The sequence below is a fragment of the Ixodes scapularis genome, unplaced genomic scaffold (assembly GCF_016920785.2).
Source record: "Ixodes scapularis isolate PalLabHiFi unplaced genomic scaffold, ASM1692078v2 PGA_scaffold4__175_contigs__length_147842914, whole genome shotgun sequence".
In the NCBI taxonomy this organism is placed as follows: domain Eukaryota; kingdom Metazoa; phylum Arthropoda; class Arachnida; order Ixodida; family Ixodidae; genus Ixodes; species Ixodes scapularis.
Genome location: NW_024609879.1, coordinates 22,938,257 through 22,955,177, shown reverse-complemented (window position 1 = coordinate 22,955,177; position 16,921 = coordinate 22,938,257). Strand labels below are relative to the sequence as shown.

General features: G+C 51.0%; 1 protein-coding gene across 1 annotated transcript in view; it reads left to right on the top strand.

Moving 5' to 3' along the window:
• Window positions 1–4,043, top strand: part of LOC115315237 (venom metalloproteinase antarease-like TtrivMP_A) — a 107,378-nt gene extending 103,335 nt beyond the window's left edge. The window contains exon 14 of the mRNA XM_040217619.1: window positions 3,888–4,043. Within this exon, the coding sequence (XP_040073553.1) occupies window positions 3,888–4,043 (156 nt within the window). The remainder of the gene's footprint in view (window positions 1–3,887) is intronic.
• The last annotated feature ends 12,878 nt before the right edge of the window (window positions 4,044–16,921 follow it).

Below are 16,921 nucleotides of genomic sequence, written 5' to 3'. Positions count from 1 at the left end.
AGAGTTTGGCCAATGGGCGGAGTTTGTTGCCCTCCAGAACGAGCGGATTTCACGATAACACAAAATGGCGGTACTTCTTTGTCTTCTTTATTGCTGAGAAATCGCATAGAGTTCCTACGAGTCTGAGCCCCGAAACGGCGGACGGAAGTAGTCATTCCCCGGTTGTCAGACTGCGCTGCTGTGGTTGCCAGGCTGTCAAAATCTCCTTAAGAAGGCCAAACTCTCTCAGTATAAACGGCTCTGGACGATATAAACCAGGGGCGGCCAAGCTGCGGCTCGCGAGCCGCATGCCGCTCTTCACGTGTTAAAATGCGCCCCCCCCCCCTTCCCCGCACTTCCCCAAAAAGAGAAATGAAACGCATTTTCGATCAAAAGACAGGTTGCGGTTTGGTAGTTTTGTGTTACTGCTACCTTACTTAGGTACAGTCGGACTGCTTTGACTCTGATGGATTGAAAGTAGTTTGAGATTCGTTTATTGCTCTGGACAAAAGTTTGCCCTCCCCCCCCCCCCCCCCCCTCCGCCGCTCTTGGAAATTTCGCGGTTTTGTTTTGCGGCTCTTAGGCCGGGTTAGCCTGGCCACCCATGATCTGAACTAACAGAATATGTCCGTGTGGCGAGAAGGGTGCAAAAAAAAAAAAGAAAGAAGTAATCATTTTGATGAGCTTGGCCAACGTCGAGAACCAGGATTTTGCGCATAAGTCAATCTCCGAAAAGAACTTAGCACAATTCGGAAGATCTCAAGGGGACTTAATACGACTCCCCAACAAGGGCACTTTCGTTATCAATGAAGAACGCTCTGCAAAATCTATTTCGTATAAAGTCTCCATCCGTTTCAGATCAAACACGACCCAGCAAACAAATGTTTATTTAATATTACACAGTGCAGATCATAGTCGGACCAAGCAGGATGGTAAAAAAAATACAGAGGCCCTGCAGAATATATAGGAGTAATGCACCTACACCTCATAAAATGGGCTTGGTCGAGTTATTCACAATAGGGGAACAAGAAAGAGCTCTTATATTCACAATTCCAAACCCTGCTCTGGTCCGGATAGCATAATATATGCCCTCTACATTCACATGGGTGCAGATCTTAGGAATTGGTTGATACATTCTTTCAGTCTTAGACAGATGGAGAGCTACCCAACGCATGGAAATTGGCAAGAACCACTGATGCCTTGAAAATTCTTCCACTCAAACCAGCTGTTATCGCATTTACTTGGCGTATTATGGATCGATATTGCTAACAATTCTCTATGTAACTAGACATGTGTTACTTGGAGTATAAATAGCTGGGGGATTGACATGAACACCGTGTATTGCTTACTTAAAAAGAGAAACTAACAAATTCATTCTAGTTTTTTCGCCTTATTAGTGGCACTACCTGGGGCGCGACAGTCCTGACTCTGCTGCGGCTATATCGAATTTAGACATAGGTTTGCCCCGGTATTGTCTTTCCCTATTTCATGCACCCGAAAAACTGCTCTCAAGACAATAAAAAGCATAACAGCACGATATCTTCCTGGCTATATTGGAGTACCGGCTCGTACTTCGACTGTGGTCACTCTGGTATTGGCTCATGCCACACCAATAGGAGTCCGACTACTGCTGGAAACAGTAAGAATTGTAATTTTAAAAAAAAGGATTCCAATCACCCGTTTGCTAATATTGAGTTTAAACGACAACAATCTGGCTACTCAAGAGTTATGTTCCAAATTAGATCCTTTTGCATTACGATCTTGCGCCATCCAAGACTTAAATATGCCACCATGAAGACTTTCTGTGCCACATGTCATAGGTGAAATAGATGTAATGAGGGAAAAAAAAGCCAAAATTTGTAATAGTGCAACTTAACTTACGGAACATATTGTGTAATCAATGTTTATGGTGATGGATCGACAACTTCTGATAGCTCAATTTGTTGTTTCATTAAGCTTAGCCGCAACACATCTTCTAGAACACCGGAATCAATCGCAATTCATAAAGCCCAAGCACATGCTGGTGCAAAATCGTCACCCCTCCATGCCGTAGATTGAAACCTATCATTTCACTTTCCTCGTGATTGCCAAGGCAGAGAGACTGTCATTCATTGACTAGCACTTGGTCGAGCATTTACACAAAACTTCCTTTTTTCATCGTGACATGCCAAGGCGGAGAGACTGTCATTCATTGACTAACACTTGGTCGAGCATTTACACCAAACCTCCTTTACCAGATAGGTCAAGCCAGAACGCCAGTGCCCGAGTTGTGATCTAAGTGAAACAGTTTAGCTCAGCATTTGCGATTATGGTGTTTACGATGTACAAAAAAGCAAACTAAAACTTTCAGCCTTTCTACTCTGGTGAAGAAAGAAGAGCAGCGGAGCTGTAGCTTCTGTTCGGGGCGGTGGCTTTCCAGGCGAGCGGTCTGCTCTTCTTTCGCAAGGGAGTCTGAAGCGCTCGACGCAGTCGAACTTCAATCGATAGTGGCCCCGCAACGGTTGCGAAACCATTCTCGCTGCTGCGAACATCGGCGCTCGTTACGTTTCCGCTCTTCTCCCTCCGAAGAAATGCCGTGCTCTGTGAGCGACGGCGGCAGGCGGTCAACCGGCAAACACAACACTCTGGACAGCTACCGCCATCTGTGGGCGACGGCGGCAACCAAAGTTTTGTGTTGACATCTCTTTGCAAGGGATGCGATCCTAGGAAAACTAGGCCTTAACAGCTCCGCTCTAAGAAGCACATTGGCATACCTTGATAGCCTGCCCTTTTCTTCGGCAAAGGTTCTTGGTGCCATGGTGGAGCCACATATAGAAGCAAGAGCCACAAAACCTCTTGTGTTTTTTAAGGAAACAGGCCAGGCTCCTGTTTACAGACGATAAACTTTCGTTTTCATGAAGAGTAGCGTTTCTACAGTGGTCACGGCTCGTGTAACCTCTACACATTTCATTTTTTCTCCTTTCTCAATCCCCTCCTTAATGTCCCTATTCGTCTCTCCTTGCACAGTGTAGCTAAACGGAAGAATTATTCCTGTTAACCGCTTCGACTTCCTCTTCTGTTCTTATTTCTTTCCTTGAGTACAGGTTCTTACTGAGTCAAGTTGATATCTGTCAAAAACGAAAAATAATTGTATGAAGGTTTTGCCCCAAATATCGTAACCGTGAAAGGCAAAGTACGGCTAGAAATCTTGACAGAAGTTCTATTCTCAGCTGACGTTCTAATAAAAAGAAGGAAAAAACAACAACAGGAGAACAAAAGTAATATATCAAGGGAATGTCGTTGCAAATATTGCTGCAGCCAATTCTTTAAGTTCGTTCAATATAGTACGTAATAGAACATTATCAAAATCTAATACAAGAATGGACAAAAAACGATGATTATGGACAGAAAAAATCAGTTTAGTAAAAATAATCCTGTTACTGTAGTTTCCTCGATGACAAGGTCCCTGAATTCGCTTTGATGACCTGACCTTTCAATATTTCACGTGTTTTCTTATGAAACCGCCTCAAGTTCCCGATGTTTCCATACAACAGGGCGCATTCAATGTCCGTCAAATGCACGGCGATGTTCTCCGACGACGAGTTTTTGAGAAAGAGCGCATGTTTTTTTAGCTTAACCTGCAAACGTTAAGCTAAGAGATTTAGCCTATAACGCAAAAATACTCCACGCTGAAAAACGGTATGATGCTATGATGATAAAATATTAAAATAACAAAATGCTCAAATAAAAAAAAAAGAACCGTTCGTGTGGCCAAGTAGTTTTCCGCGGCATTTTGGGCGGCTTTTAAACATAGCGATGATCTATTATTCACACGGACTTATTTTTGGATTCTTTTACTTTTGGTGAGCGTGCTTTCAAGAACAAAGCTCGTGCTGATTTACTAATTCGAGGCCTTGTTTTATTTTCAGATATGTTTCAGAGACAAGTGTGGGAATTACAGCACTGATCTGCCTCCGCTACCGACCTTGCCTACAACCGAAACGACCACACCAACAACGACGACCACTACAGGCAATGATGATGATGATGACGATGATAATGATGAAGACTCAAATTTGAAGTAACTTTTTAGGGGAAGCTCTCAACGGTGTCAAGTCCTCTATCATGTAAACAGCATGAGGTGCTAAGAGATCTTGAAACGTCGGTATTTCGCGTATTCCTTTATAATAAAACAAATTATTTACCAAGAGCGTGCTCACTCTATCTAAAAACTGGCATAAACCCTCGAAAAAGCATGAGTATCTGTGTTTATAGTTAAAAAGATATAATTTATCAATAAAGCATTACTTGGTAGGTCTTATTTTGAACAATTTGATTGAGTTGCCCCATGTTCTCACAAAGATGTGTAGAGTATTTCTAATTCTCATCCTGAATTCCTTTAAAATGTGGCGTGCCAAGCCATACGAGCTAGAAATAAAACACAAACAGACCCAGGTGAGCGATACGTGTGCTTAACATTATACCGCGTCGTTTTAGTTATGATACCTACCGTCATCCAACAGAGATACTCTTAAGAGAAAGTCATATCTGAGATGATTATGCTCACCTTGATCAATCTCCGCCGTCTTGGAATTCTCTAATCTCGTCTTGTGGCGCCACTTCTAAGATATTAAGTAAGATAAAGTACTACGTATTCTCTGGTATATTTATTTATCGAGGTTACCATGCAGCGCCTAATATGTAATACTGCGAAGAGGGGATTCTTATACATTTAAAAGAATACAAATATAGAATCATTTAACATGAGCATGCACAAGTTTCAGTTATAATGCTATGTAAAAGGGGAAAAGCTTTAACATGAAACAGCCTAAATTATTTAAAAACAGTTCTGTAGAGGTGATGGAAAAAATCTAATTTGGAAGTTTGTTCCAGTCGCTTGTTATAGAAAGAACAAATGTATGAACTAGGGTGGAGAATAAAAATCAACACGACTTACTCATTATTTGAATTATGATTTAAATTGTGATTTAAATTCGAGCAGTTGGATATTTAAGTCAAATATTTCGCGCAAACATATACTTAAAGTTAGTTTTTCATTTATCATTTATTGAGCATTTGATTCATTCTTTCTATTTTCATGTTTTCATATTTAAATAAAGTATTCATCAAAGAAAAAATATCTACATCAGTGTGAACACTGGCAGCGAGCACTGCTCTTATGAGCAATGAGGGCGTTGAGCCTTATTTCTACTTTCCACTTAGTCAGTTACGTAAGGCAAATCAGAACGCGAAAAAAAAGTATTGTCCTATTTAAGCAAGTCAGGACTGGAAACAAAAGGAAATGGAGCTTCCTACCCAACTAGACAAATTAAGTTTTTTTTTTTTTATATTGCCGCCCGTTTTGCCGAGCGAGCGCGTTGCGATTCTGCTTCCAGGGCTTGCCCAAGTCGAACGCAGGATAACTCGAGCTGGCAAAACACAATCCTATTTAACGTTGCACAAGATCACAGTTCACAGTCTTATTGCCCGTAGTACGGCTTGAGATGCACGACGTGGACGACTTGTGGTCGTGGAGGACGGCGTGATGAAGTTCTTGTTCCGTCGGGCATCACCTCGTAGTTCAGATCCCTGAGTCAACAAAGCACTTTGTAGAGTCCAAAGTAGCGCTTCAGGAGTTTCTCGCTTAGAGCGCGTTGTTGTATCGGGGCCCAAACACAAACACGGTCTCTTGAAACGAACGTCGATCCGGCGAAGGTTGTACCGGGTAGCGTCGACACGCTGTTTATATTGGATTCAGGGTTGGGCGAGCTGGCGAACTTCCTCGGCTCGTTAATCAGCCACATGAGCGTTGGGTCTCCCATCGTAGCTGGTTCGTGAGGCAGCACCGCGTCGGGCATGGTCGTTACGTTTCTGCCATGCACCAGCTGGAACGGGGTTCTTGTAATCTCTTGCATCGCCGTGTTGTAAGCAAACGTGGCGTAGGGTAACGCGTCGTCTCAAGTCTTGTGATCTACGTCGACATACATGAAGGCCATGTCGACAATGGTTTTGTTTAGCCGTTGTATTTGTCCATTTGTTTTCGGATGGTACGCAGTGGTTCCACGGTGGCCGGTGCCACTGAGACGAAGGAACTTTTGCGTCAACTGGGTCATGAACGATGATCCATGGTCTGTAATAACGGCTTCGGAGGCACCATGCCGGAGGACAATGCGCTCGATGAAAAACTTGGCGACTTCGACAGCCATACCTGATGGAAGGGCTTTCGTCTCGGCGTACCGTGTGAGATAATCTGTGGCGACGATTATTCAGCGGTTTGCCGACGCTGACGGCGAGAAAGGGCCAAGTAAATGCATTCCGATCTCCTGCAACGGCGTGGACCGGGGAGAAATCGGATCCAGAAGACTTGGTGGCTTCGTCTCCAGTTTCTTGCGTCGCTGACACTCGTGGTCAGCGACGCAAGTGTAATGGTGAACGTTCTAAGATAGCCTCAGCCAGTAGAACTTTCTTCGAACCCTGGCAAGCGTCCTAATGTAGCCAAGGTGTCCAGCTGTCGGCTCGTCATGGCATGCTTGGAATATTTCTTTTCGAAAACTGGGAGGAATAACCAACAGCAATTACGCGCTGTTGTTGACGAAATTCTCTTTGTACAACACCCCTTGCCGTATGGGGAAGGTGAGTAGTATTCGTAAGAAAGCACAGGGAACCGTATTCGCCTGTCCCTCTAGGTGCTCAATGAGCGCTCGCAGTCGTGGTAGTCTCGTTGGAGTGCTGCCATGCCGCTGACATTCAGAGCGCCGAGGAAACACTCATCGTTGTCGTCTTCGGTGCAGGCAGAACCGGTCTCGACTGGGGCCCTTGACAGGCAGTTGGCGTCATTGTGCTTCCGGCCGGACTTGTACGCCATGGTCATGTCGAACTCCTGCAGTCGTGGGCGCCACCGGGCGAGGCGTCCGGAGGGGTCCTTCAGACCCGCGAGCCAGCAGAGCGAGTGGTGGCCTGTGACCACGCGAAATGGACTTCCATACAAATATCAGCGGCACTTTGTTGTTGCCCAGACGACAGCAAGGCACTCCTTTTTTGTCGTTCAATAGTTCTTCTCCGCCTTATACAGCGCCCGACTCGCGCATGCGGTGACTCGCTCTGCCCTGTCTTGCATTTGGACTAGAACCGCGCCAAGCCTGGTGTTACTGGCGTCCGTATGGACGCCGGTCCACACGGACGTCTCAGCGAACTGGTCGAAATGACCAAGGATTGGGGACGTCTGGAGTCTTCGTTTAAGCTCATCGAATGATCCCTGGTGTTCTTTTGTCCATTCGAACTTTACGGCGGCCTTCGTGAGGTGTGTCAGCGGTGCGGAAAGCTTCGCGAAGTTCCGAACAGACCGTCTGCAGTAGGCACAGAGTCAGAGTGATCTTCTCGCGGCCTTTTTATCCGACGGCGGCGTAAATGCAGCTACGGCGTGGGCCTTCTCGGGGGGAGGGAGAACATCTTTGTTGTTCATGACGGGGCCAGAGAACTTTAGTTAACCATGGGCGAACCGACACTTTTTTGGTCTGATTGACAAGCCGGCGGTTTTGATGGTTTGAAGCACGGCTCGAAGTCGTCTCAGGTGTTCGTTGAAATCCCGTGAAAATATCACGACATCGTCCAGGTAGACGAGGCAGCTCTGCCATTTCCGACCTGGCAGCACGGTGTCCATGACACGCTGGAATGTTGCTGGTGCTGTGCAAGTTCCGAACGCCATCATTTTGAATTCGCACGGTCCGTCGGGAGTGACGAAAGCAGTTTTCTCGCGGTCATGTTCGTCGACTTTAAACTGCCAGTAACCACTCTTGATGTCCATCGACGAAAAATATCGGGAGTGGCGCAGTCGGTCTAACGTATCGTCTACGCGGGATGCGGATGGACGTTCTGCTTAGTCACAGCGTTCAGTCAACAATAGTCAACGCAGAACCTCAAAGTACCGTCCTTCTTCTTTACAGGGACCATGGGGGAAGCCGACGGACTTCTTGAGGGTTGAATGATGTCGTCGTCCAGTATTTCCTGGACATGATCTTGGATCAACTACCTCTTAAGGAGACTCGATATGGTGACTGGCGTAGAGGAAGCGCGTCGTCGTCGGTAATAAAGCGATGTTCCGCTATTTGTGTTTGGTGAAATTTCGACGACGTGGCAAAACTGTCACTGTGTTCGGCGAGGAGATCAACCAGTTGCCGGCGCTTATGAGCTGGGAGCTCGGGATCGATGTCGAGCTGCTGCGGCGACGTGTTCTGTTGTGACGACGAGGGTTCCTCGGAGATCGCGGTGACCACGGCTGGCGCCTGAAGCTCCTTTACATCGCCCACGGTGGTACTTTCGATTAGGTGCTGCGGCTCTTCTCGATAGTTGGTCATGAGAATGGTTGTACCTCCTTCTTGGAGAAACATTACGCCTCGCGCGACGCCATTTCCTTTTTCAAGGAGCGGTTGGATGCTGCCTTCCAGAAGAACTTCCCCGTGCATGGTTGCGGCTGTTATGACGGTGAGGAAAACACTCGACCGCGGCGGCAGGTTCACATAATCGGCGATAACTCGGACAGCGGTTGACGTCGTGTTGGTCTCCACCGGCGGCAGAACAGGCTTTCGCAGCGCCAACTGGTTTGCCCTGAGGTCGATGACGGCGCCATAATCGCAGATAAACTCTATTCCGAGGATAACGTCCCTCGCACAGTCTTGCAGAACGACGAACTTCACAGGGCACGTCTCACCGTGGATCTGGACGGGAGCTGTGCATCTCCAGATTCGTGTAATGAGGTGTCCTTCGGCGCTTCGTATTTGAGGTCCATCCCACGGCGTCATGAGTTTTTGAACGCGGCGGGAGAGCCTCCCACTCACGACTGAGCAGTCTGCTTCGGTGTCCACGGGTGCTGATGCGTCGTGGCCATCCATGACGACGTTAAGATTGCTGGACACCGTTGCAGGGGTGTCGTTGCGATGCGTGCAGTCGAGAGAGTGGGAGCGCTCCGGCGTTCTTGGAGGCTCTTTACTTCAATCGTCTTCGGCAACTCCACCTCCATTGGTTGCCGCGCCCAGTTTCTCCAGTGAGGAGTGAGGGGCGACAGGTTTTCACGTCTGAGTCGGTGAATCGGCGAAGCTTGACGTCGTGGCGACGGCGACCGAAACTCTCGGCAGGACGCAGGCTTGGGGGCTGATGTTGTCCCAAGTACTCCTGGATCACCCGAGGGCGTTCACCATAACGGGGCAGGGAATTGTACGAGGGAAACCCGCGCAGCCCGAGTCGTCGGTATGGGCATCGGCGGTAGGTGTGGTCTGCTTCCCCGGAGTGGAAGCACGGAGGGCGTTGGTCGGGCGTTCGCCACACGTCGGTCTTCTGAGGTGCCCGGTGCTTCTAGCAGTCGTACTGAACCTGGTCGTCGTGGTGACGGTCACATTTCGGCGCAGAAGAATGATGTCTCGGCGGCGTGATATAGGCGCAAGGAGGAGGCGGTGGCCCACGGACCACTGCGGCGTAAGTTAGCGTGGGCTCTTCGGGGACTGCCAGGCTGATGGGAGCCCCTGGTTGGATGGCTCTCTGCACTTATTGCGCACGACCTCGGCGATGGAGATGGAAAGGGGGGGGGGGGGCGATCAGCGTCGGGTAGAATTTCGGGGAGGTCTTCCCGGACGATGTCGCGGACAATTTTTCGAAGGTTGTTTGCGCTGGTTCTGCCCTTGTCGATTCGGGAAGATGTCAGAGTCGATGCAACAGGCGTGCCGGCGAGTCGGTTGTAGATGATGGCTCGGGTCGACAGGGCACCCTTGATGTTAGTTGCTTCGGCAACAAAGTCATTGACAGTAGTTGGTGGGCTCCAAACAAGGCCGACGAAGATGTCACTCTTCAGTCTTCTCATCAGGACGCGCTGCTTCTTCTCCTCGGTGAACTGAGGGTCGGCGCGGCTGCTCAGGCGGAGGAAGTCTTTAACGAAGCTAGTGAGCGTTTCGTTGATGCCTTGAGTCCATATTTGCAGGAGGTTTTCCGCTCGCTCTCGTCATGTCAGGCGCGTGAATGTCTCCTTCAGGTCGGCGATACAGGTGTCCCAAGACGCAAGTGACGCCTCGTGGTTCTCGAACCATCACGGTGCCATCCAAAGAGAAGTAGAGGTTTTGTAGGCGCTGCTCAGTGGTCCATCTATTATTGCGGGCTACACGTTCGTATTACAGAAGCCAGTCCTCCACGTCCTCCTGGGTGTCGCCATGGAAGGTCGTTGGGGTTCGCTGGGCGACGGGCGTGTAGATGACGGCGGCGGCGGTCGGGGTCCGCGACGGCTGGTGGTCCATTGTCGGCCTTGTTGGCTGCTTGGTCTTGGTTGGCGGCAGTCCGTATTCCAAATATAGGCCTTGGGTTTAAGTCAGTTAATTTAGATTTATTGGCACAAAAGCGTCTAAGCCTATAGAGCGCCGAAATCTGTGACTATATCATGAAATGTTTTCTGGAGAGGAAAGAGGGCTGTAGTGGTCAGTGATAGAATAAAAGGATGAGCATTAATCTGTGTATAAATAGAGTGAATGAAATGTTAAAAAAAAAATTGCGACGCAAGTTTGAAGTCGACGTAAAGGTCTAGTGCTTGCTATGAATTTAAAAAAAAAATATTTGTAGGATTTATGAGCAGTTAATCTTCAAGCAGAAGAGCAAGGTGTAAAGGCATCTGTGCTGAATAAAACTGGGCGAAGTAGAATTGGCGATATCTGTGATATGCGGGGCACTCAAGAGGGATATGCAGTACAGTTAATAGTTCTGAACAGTGTTCGCATGCAGGTGAATCCTCTCGGCAAAGCAGGCACCCACGTGTTAAATGTGCGTGGTCAATTCTTAAGCGACAAAGGACTACCTCTAAAAAACGGTCCATGATTCGGGCGCTCGCTTACTCCTGTATCATTGGCTTCACAACATAGAGTTTGTTTTGGTTTCGCGGGACCATTCCTCTTGCCGTTTATACTTCATACTTTTCCTTATGGTCGCTTTGTAGTCTTGGTAGGGTATGTCGTGAATATCAATCTTCCTTGTAGCATATGTGCAAGCGGCACGATTAGCAGCTTGCTTGCCGGGTATACCCACGTGACTAGGCACCCAGCAAGAGTCTCTGCAATTTGTTGTCCTTTGCTGCAGCAACCACTTTATGTTGTAGCTCAGTTATTAAAGGGGCTTTTGGTATCTCAGGAGATCTGAGTGCTCTCAGAGCACTTAGTGAATCAGTGTAAACTACTAGTATGAATGCCTATTTTTGATATTCTGTGGCCAATAGTAAACAGAATACCTCGAAAATCAAGATAGCCCTGTTGGAAAATCTCGATGATGGAAAGAAGACGGAAAAGGCTCATACTGCCGCGCGCGCAGCTGGCCAAGTAGGCAGCCCGCGCGTGGCCTAACGGTTATCGCGCTTGCCTTACACGCAGAAGGCCAGGGTTCGATTCCTGGCCGCGGCTACACATTTTTGTTGACACTGCAATGTGATGTTCTGGTGAATTCGAGAACCGTCTTGCTGATTCGAGGTCAGAATGTTCTACGCGCCGAACCTTCTGCGCCGAACGATCCAGAAACCCATAAGGGTACATAAGGGATTCGGCAAGGCGAACGTACTCAGTTTCGCCCCAGCGTTCGACTCTGCTGCTACGCCGACCTCGACGCCCGCGACGCTCTGTTATTATCTTTTGTATCCATTTTATTTTTGGCACAAGTTCACCACATTAAACGTTTATTTATTCCTGTTTATTTCTTGTTTATTGGTCACCACCCGTGACATTTTTGGTGGAGGTGCGGGGTACCGCATGTCCGTGTAGCGCAGCCCTCCGAGTTCCCGCAGTACAAGTCCGAACCCAAGCTCCCGAGGACCCAACGAAGACCAGGTCGAGACCCGATCAAGTCGCCGCACCCAAGGGCTAAACCCGGAATACGGACTTTTACCACCCAGGACCAGGCAGCCGACGATGGCCAACCAGTCGCAGACCCCCGCCGCTCCTGCCGTCGTCTACCTACCCATCGCTCCTCGGACACCGGCTCCATTCCACGGCGAGCAGTACGAAGACGTCGAAGACTGGATTGACCAGTATGAACGCGTTGCCCGCCACAATTGCTGGACCGACGAGCAGCGCCTGCACAATATCTATTTTTCACTTGAGGGGACCGCCAAGCACTGGTACGAGAATCATGAGTCCTCCCTGACGTCGTGGGACATTTTCAAGACCGATCTCAAGGCTACCTTCATCAACCACCACCACCGAGAGAAAGCCGAGGACCTACTGCGAACCAGAACCCAGGGCCCAAACGAGAGTGTCACCGGCTTCGTAGAGGACGTCCTGCGCCTGAGCGCCCGCGCCGACCCTCGGGCTACAGAAGAGAAGAAGCTACGAATCCTCATGCGGGGCGTGAGAGAAAACATCTTTGGTGGCCTTGTCAGCAGCCCTCCGAAAACTGTCGAAGATTTTGTCGCCGAGGCAACGAAAATTGAGCGTGCCCTGCAAGCCCGAGCCAGCCACTACAATCGACTCGCCGACACGCGTGTTGCTTCGACGCTTGGATCTCCCCGAATCGAGGAGGGCCGTATCCGCGCTGACAACCTTCGTGAAATTGTCCGGGACATCGTCCGGGAAGAGCTCCGGAAAATTCTACCCGACACTAATCGCCCCGCCTCGATCTCCATCGCCGAGGTCGTGCGGGAAGAAGTGCAGAGAGCCATCCAACCAGAGGCTCCCATCAGCGGGGCAGTCCCCGAAGAACCCACGCTAACTTACGCCGCAGTGGCCCGACGGCCACCGCCTCCTACTCGCACCTATGTAACGCCGCCCCGACGTCAGTCTCCTGCGCCGCAGCACGACCGACGCCACGACGACCAGGTGCAGTACGCCGCCCAAGAGCCCCGTGCACCTCGGAAGACTGACGTGTGGCGAACGCCCGACCGACGCCCACTGTGTTTCCACTGCGGAGAAGCAAACCACACCTACCGCCAATGCCCATACCGACGACTCGGGCTGCGGGGGTTCCACCCAAACGACCCGCGCCCCCGGTACGGTGAACGCCCTCGGGAGATCGACGAGTACCTGCGACGACCTCAGTCCCCCGAGCCTGCGTCCCGCCGAGAGTTCCGGTCGCCGTCACCGCGACGTCCAGCTTCGCCGATGCACCGACGACGACGTGAAAGCCTGTCCCCCCTCGCTCCTCGCCGGGGAAACTAGGTGCGGCAACCCCTGGAGGTCGAGTTGCCGAAGACGACCAACGCCAAGATCCTCCACGAACGTCGGGGGGCCCCCACACGAACGCTACCGGAGACCAAAACGACGCCGCTGCAGTGGTGTCCAATAACCTAAACGTCGTCATCGACGGCCACGACGCATCTGCACTCGTGGACACAGGACCAGACTACTCAGTCTTGAGTGGGAGGCTCTCCCGCCGCCTTCGAAAAGTCACGACGCCGTGGGATGGACCTCAAATACGAACCGCCGGAGGGAACCTCATCACACCCATCGGGAGATGCACTGCTCGCGTCGAGATGCGCGGTGAGACGTGCCCTGTGAAGTTCATCGTTCTACAAGACTGTTCCAGAGACGTTATTCTCGGCATGGACTTTCTGTGTGAATACGGCGCCGTCATCGACCTTGGTGAGAACAGATTGACGCTGCGCAAGCCTGTTCCGTCTTCAGAGAAACCTCAAACAGCGTCAGCCGCCGTCCGAGTCGCTGCTGACCACGTGAACCTGCCGCCGCGATCAAGTGTTGTCGTACCCGTAGTTGCTGATGCAGCTACCTGCGGCGAAGTTGTTCTTGAAGGCAACCTTCAATTACGCCTAGAAAGAGGAATAGGCGTCGCAAAAGGAGTGACTGAACTTCAAGATGGGCGCACCGTGGTCTTCGTGACAAACTTTCGACGAGAAACGCAACACCTCACGAAAGGTGCCGCTGTAGGCCACGTCGAGGAAATTCAGAACTCCGCCGAAATCGCCGCGATTGCTGAAGAATCATTCCCACCTCAGCAACACATTACGTCGCCAGCGCAGCTCGACATTGACCCCAAGCTTCCAGGCCCGAAACGACGGCAGCTAAGTGACCTCCTCGCCGAATACAGTGACTGCTTCACGACGTCGTCGAGGGTGCGCCAAACCGCCATCGCGAAACACCGCATCGTTACCGAGGACGAGGCGCGCCCTGTGCATCGATCGCCGTACAGAGTCTCCGTTAAAGAAAGGGAGGTGATCCAGGAGCAAGTTCAAGAGATGCTGCACGACAACATAATCCAACCTTCAAGCAGTCCTTGGGCCTCCCCAGTCGTACTGGTTAAGAAGAAAGACGGGACGCTTAGGTTCTGCGTGGACTACCGGCAGCTGAACGCAGTGACGAAGAAAGACGTCTATCCACTCCCCCGCATCGACGACACGTTAGACCGGCTGCGCCATTCTCGATACTTTTCATCGATGGACCTGAAGAGCGGCTACTGGCAGATCGAAGTCGACGAACGGGACCGAGAGAAGACATCCTTCGTCACACCGGATGGGCTGTACGAGTTTAAGGTGATGCCCTTCGGACTGTGCACGGCGCCAGCGACGTTCCAGCGTGTCATGGACACCGTACTGGCAGGACTGAAGTGGCAGAGCTGTCTCGTCTACCTCGACGACGTCGTAGTGTTTTCCGGCGACTTCGACGAGCACTTGCGTCGACTCCGAGCTGTTCTACAAGCCATACGGACCGCCGGACTCACCCTCAAGCCGTCAAAGTGTCGGTTCGCCTATGACGAACTGAAGTTCTTAGGTCACGTGGTTAGTAACGAAGGCATTCGTCCAGACTCAGAGAAGACTCGCGCCGTCGCAGCATTTCCAGTGCGAAGAGACAAGAAGGCCGTGCGAAGGTTCCTTGGGCTATGTGCCTACTATCGGCGCTTCGTTCGAGATTTCGCAAGGATTTCGGCACCTCTCACAAACCTCACGAAGGACGCCGAGAAGTTCGAATGGGCCGAGGGGCAGCAGCAGGCATTCGACGAGCTGAAGCGACGACTGCAGACGCCTCCCGTTCTTGGACATTTTGACCAGGATGCGGAAACCGAGATTCACACGGACGCAAGTAACGCCGGACCTGGCGCGGTACTGGTTCAAGTACAAGAATGCACCGAGCGAGTCATCGCCTACGCAAGTCGGACATTGTCCAAGGCGGAGCGAAATTACTCCGCGACTGAAAAAGAATGCCTTGCAGTCGTCTGGGCGATCACGAAGTTTCGTCCGTACTTATACGGAAGCCCGTTTCGCGTAGTCACGGACCACCATTCGCTCTGTTGGCTTGCGAACATCAAGGACCCGTCATCACGCCTTGCGCGATGGAGTCTCCGACTAGAAGAGTTCAACATGACCGTAGTCTACAAGTCAGGCCGCAAGCACAGCGACGCCGACTGCCTGTCCAGAGCTCCCGTCGAAACACCTTCCGACAGCAGCGACGACGATGACGACGAGTGTTTCCTGGGCGCAGTGAACACCGACGACATGGCCCGACGTCAACGAGACAATCCTGAGCTACGCGCACTAATAGAGCACCTGGAAGGGCGTGGGAGTGCCGTACCACCTGTTTTTTCACGAGTCCTGCCGACCTTCGCCATTAGACCAGGTGTTCTCTACAAAAAGAACTTCGGCAACAACAACTCGACGTGGCTGCTGGAACTCCCGACCGACCTTCGAGAGGAGATCTTCCAAGCCTGCCACGACGACCCGACGTCGGGACACCTTGGTTACAGCCGGACACTGGCCCGTATTCGTGAAAAGTATTACTGGCCCAAGCTCCCCAAAACCGTCCACCTATACACACGGTCATGCCATGACTGCCAGCGACGAAAGAAACCTCCGACGAGGCCGGCCGGACTCTTGCAGTCTGTTCCTCCGCCAACGACGGAGAGAACGACGGATCTGCTGGATCCATTCGGATCCAGCAGATCCGAATGGATCTACTTGGCGCTTTTCCGCCGTCAACGTCGGGAAATCGCTGGATCATCGTCGCCACAGATTATCTCACGCGGTACGCCGAAACGAAAGCCCTTCCCTCCGGGACTGCTGTGGAAGTTGCCAAGTTTTTCATATAATCCATCGTCCTCCGGTATGGCGCTCCCCAAGTCCTGATCTCCGAACGTGGATCCTCGTTCATGGCCCAGCTGACACAAGAAGTCCTTTGTCTCAGCCACACCAGCCACCGTCGCACCACGGCGTACCATTCTCAGACCAACGGGCTGACGGAAAGACTCAACAAGACCATCGCCGACATGATTTCCATGTACGTCGACATGGAGCACCAGACATGGGACGAGGTGTTGCCATACGTCACCTTTGCCTACAATACGGTCGCAAAGTGACAACAATGCTGGACGCAATGTTACCCCACGAACCGACTGTCGACGGAAGCGACGACGCCCAGGTGGTTGCCCAAAGGGCAGAAGAAGTCCGTCAGCTCGCCAGACTCCGGATTCAAGCCCAACAACGTATCGACACTGGCCGCTACAACCTTCGTCGCCGGGACGTCCACTTCCAGCCCGGAGACAGGGTGTGGGTGTGGACACCGATCCGCCGCCGTGGTCTCAGCGAGAAACTCCTGAAGCGCTACTTTGGACCCTACAAAGTGCTTCGTCGACTCGGCGATCTGAACTACGAGGTGATGCCCGACGGAACACGGACTTCATCACGCCGCCCTCCACGACCAGAAGTCGTCCACATCGTGCGCATGAAGCCGTACTATGCTCGATAGGACAGTGGACCTTACGTATTCCAAATGACTCTTTAGTTTACCGTTCTTTTTATTTGCTTTGTTTTGAATTTTGGTTGCATCGGGACGATGCACTTTTTAAAGGGGGGAGGGTAATGCCGCGCGCGCAGCTGGCCAAGTAGGCAGCGCACGCGTGGCCTAACGGTTATCGCGCTTGCCTTACACGCAGAAGGCCAGGGTTCGATTCTTGGCCGCGGCTACACATTTTTGTTGACACTGCAATGTGATGTTCTGGTGAATTC